Source organism: Sturnira hondurensis, unplaced genomic scaffold (genome assembly GCF_014824575.4).
Source record: "Sturnira hondurensis isolate 20B ecotype Veracruz unplaced genomic scaffold, ASM1482457v3 Scaffold0002840, whole genome shotgun sequence".
In the NCBI taxonomy this organism is placed as follows: Eukaryota; Metazoa; Chordata; class Mammalia; order Chiroptera; family Phyllostomidae; genus Sturnira; species Sturnira hondurensis.
Genome location: NW_028075471.1, coordinates 32,739,744 through 32,741,845, shown reverse-complemented (window position 1 = coordinate 32,741,845; position 2,102 = coordinate 32,739,744). Strand labels below are relative to the sequence as shown.

The 2,102-nt window shown below is 57.3% G+C and overlaps 1 protein-coding gene across 1 annotated transcript in view; it reads right to left on the bottom strand.

Moving 5' to 3' along the window:
- Window positions 1-513: 513 nt before the first annotated feature.
- HOXA13 (homeobox A13) overlaps window positions 514-2,102 on the bottom strand; it is a 1,897-nt gene continuing 308 nt past the window's right edge. Inside the window, exons 1-2 of the mRNA XM_037041315.1 lie at window positions 1,507-2,102; window positions 514-821 (exon numbers count right to left, since the gene is read on the bottom strand). The exon at window positions 1,507-2,102 is cut by the window's right edge and continues 308 nt beyond it. Of these exons, the coding sequence (XP_036897210.1) occupies window positions 577-821; window positions 1,507-2,102 (841 nt within the window). The 3' untranslated portion in view covers window positions 514-576. The remainder of the gene's footprint in view (window positions 822-1,506) is intronic.

The following is a 2,102-nucleotide window of genomic DNA, read 5'->3' as shown; positions in this document are numbered from 1 at the left end:
TCTCCCTTCATAGAAAACAGTCCAAAGTCACTACTTTAGTACCTTCTCTTTTCCCTTCTAAAGCTATACATGACCCGCTTTGCAGAATACACGACAACGGTATAGTTTTCACTAGGATTTACCTGGGCAGTCACTGAGCAACATGCAAAGGGGTGGCGGTGGCCAAGGGCAAGCAGATGTTCACAACAGCCTCTTGCTTTTGTAACCGGTTTTTGGATTATTTGCCATAGAACATAATGTCCTAAAATATAACGGTCACATAAATACTTACAAGATTTCAGTAAATGCGTAACTTATCTGAAATTGCGTATTTGGGGGTTGACATCTGACTCTAGAGTTTGTCATTTAGCGGTCTGGTGGGGTTGGCGGAAGGACTGGCGGCCTTTACCATTTCTTAAAGTTTTAAAATAGTTGATTCCACCAAGGAGAAAGAGATCTCCCTTAGGAAAGCAAAATGCCAGTGTCTCTCTCTTTCCCATTCTTCAATTATTATTAAGCATTAGAATCATTATCTGGGTAAAGCAATGAGTTCTGAAGCATTTCTTCAAGTTGCCCTCTTTCTCCACTTTTAATCCATTAACTAGTGGTCTTCAGTTTGTTGATGACTTTTTTCTCTTTGACCCTCCTGTTCTGGAACCAGATTGTAACTTGCCGCTCGGAGAGATTGGTGGTGGCTGATATGCGCCTCCGTTTGTCCTTGGTAATGAATTTGTTTGTAGCATATTCCCGTTCGAGTTCTTTTAATTGCACCTTGGTGTAAGGGACGCGCTTCTTTCTCCCCCGCCTGTAGGAGCTGGCATCTGAAGGATGAGAGACCACGTCTGGAAGACAGGGAAGAAGGCAAGTTACATGGGGATTAGACCCAGGCCAGGACACAGGCGGCAGCTCGATCTGAGCTAGCCGCTTTAGAGCGCCCCGCTACCCTTTGCCCAAATCTGGAGGGCCAGTGGTGGAGAGTGGTTTGTTCTGCACTGAAATGAAATTGCCCTGGGTTCCCATTCTTATCTCAGCCAGGCCGCCTGGGATCCCTTGATCGCCCGGCCTAGCGGCCCACACCTCAGCCCTGGGCTCAGGGGCCAACAACTGTTCGATGCCTAGCTCCTCTCCGTATTTCCCAACCCCCAACACTTGATGCTTCGACACTGAAACCATTTCTGAGAGAACGAATACGGGCAATTTAGTAAGCAGTTTCCAGGCCAATTTCCCAACCTTAAATCGATGTCAAGGGCTAGGGAGGGCGGGGCACAGAGGGAGAAGGAAGCCAACCAGGGTCCCAACAAGCTTATTCTCAGCCATCCCTCACCCAAGGAGAGCCAGGAGTCAGCCCAACTCAAGGGCGGTTCGGGCAGCGCCGGGCAGCCGGGTCGGGCTCCCAGGGGTACGTACGGCGCCGCTAGGGCAGGTCAGGAAGACAGCAAAGGGGGACCGGGGGGGACCCGGGAGCAAGCGGAGGAGAAGCTGGAGCAGAGCCGGAGGACCGGAGCTGAGAAGGGGGGCGCCATTTACCCGGCAGAGTGGACTTCCAGAGGTGGGGAGGCTGCGCCTGCTCTTTGGGGCAGTACATTTGGCCGTTCCAGCCGTTGGGCAGCGCCCAGGGCTGGTAGCTTTCCATGGGAAGACCCAGGGGCTCGTGGCGTGACTCGCCGGGGCCCCCGAGGCCAGGCACCACCGGCATATCCAGGTAGCCAGGCACGGGCTGATGGTGGTGGTAAGGCCCGGGCGCGTAGCCCTGGTGGTAGAAGGCGAACTCCTTAGCGCGGGAGCTGAACTCCTCGGCCGCCGGGCCGGCGGTCTCCATGTACTTGTCCGCGAAGGCGGCGGCGGCGGCCGAGGCGGGCTGCGCGCACGACTTGATGGCGTTGGGGTGCGGGCCCATACGGGCGCACGGGTAGTAGCCGCTGCCGAAATAGCCGTAGGGCAGCGCCGCGGGCCCCGACGAGCTCTGCGCCGCCGCCGAGCACGGGCTGCACTGCTTGGCCGCCTCGGCTCCCGCCGGGCCCGCCGGGCCAGGCCCTCCCGAGGACGACGCCGCGGCGGCCGCGGCAGCAGCGGCGGCTGCAGCGGCGGCGGCGGCGGCGGCCGACGGGGGCGCCTCCCCGTAC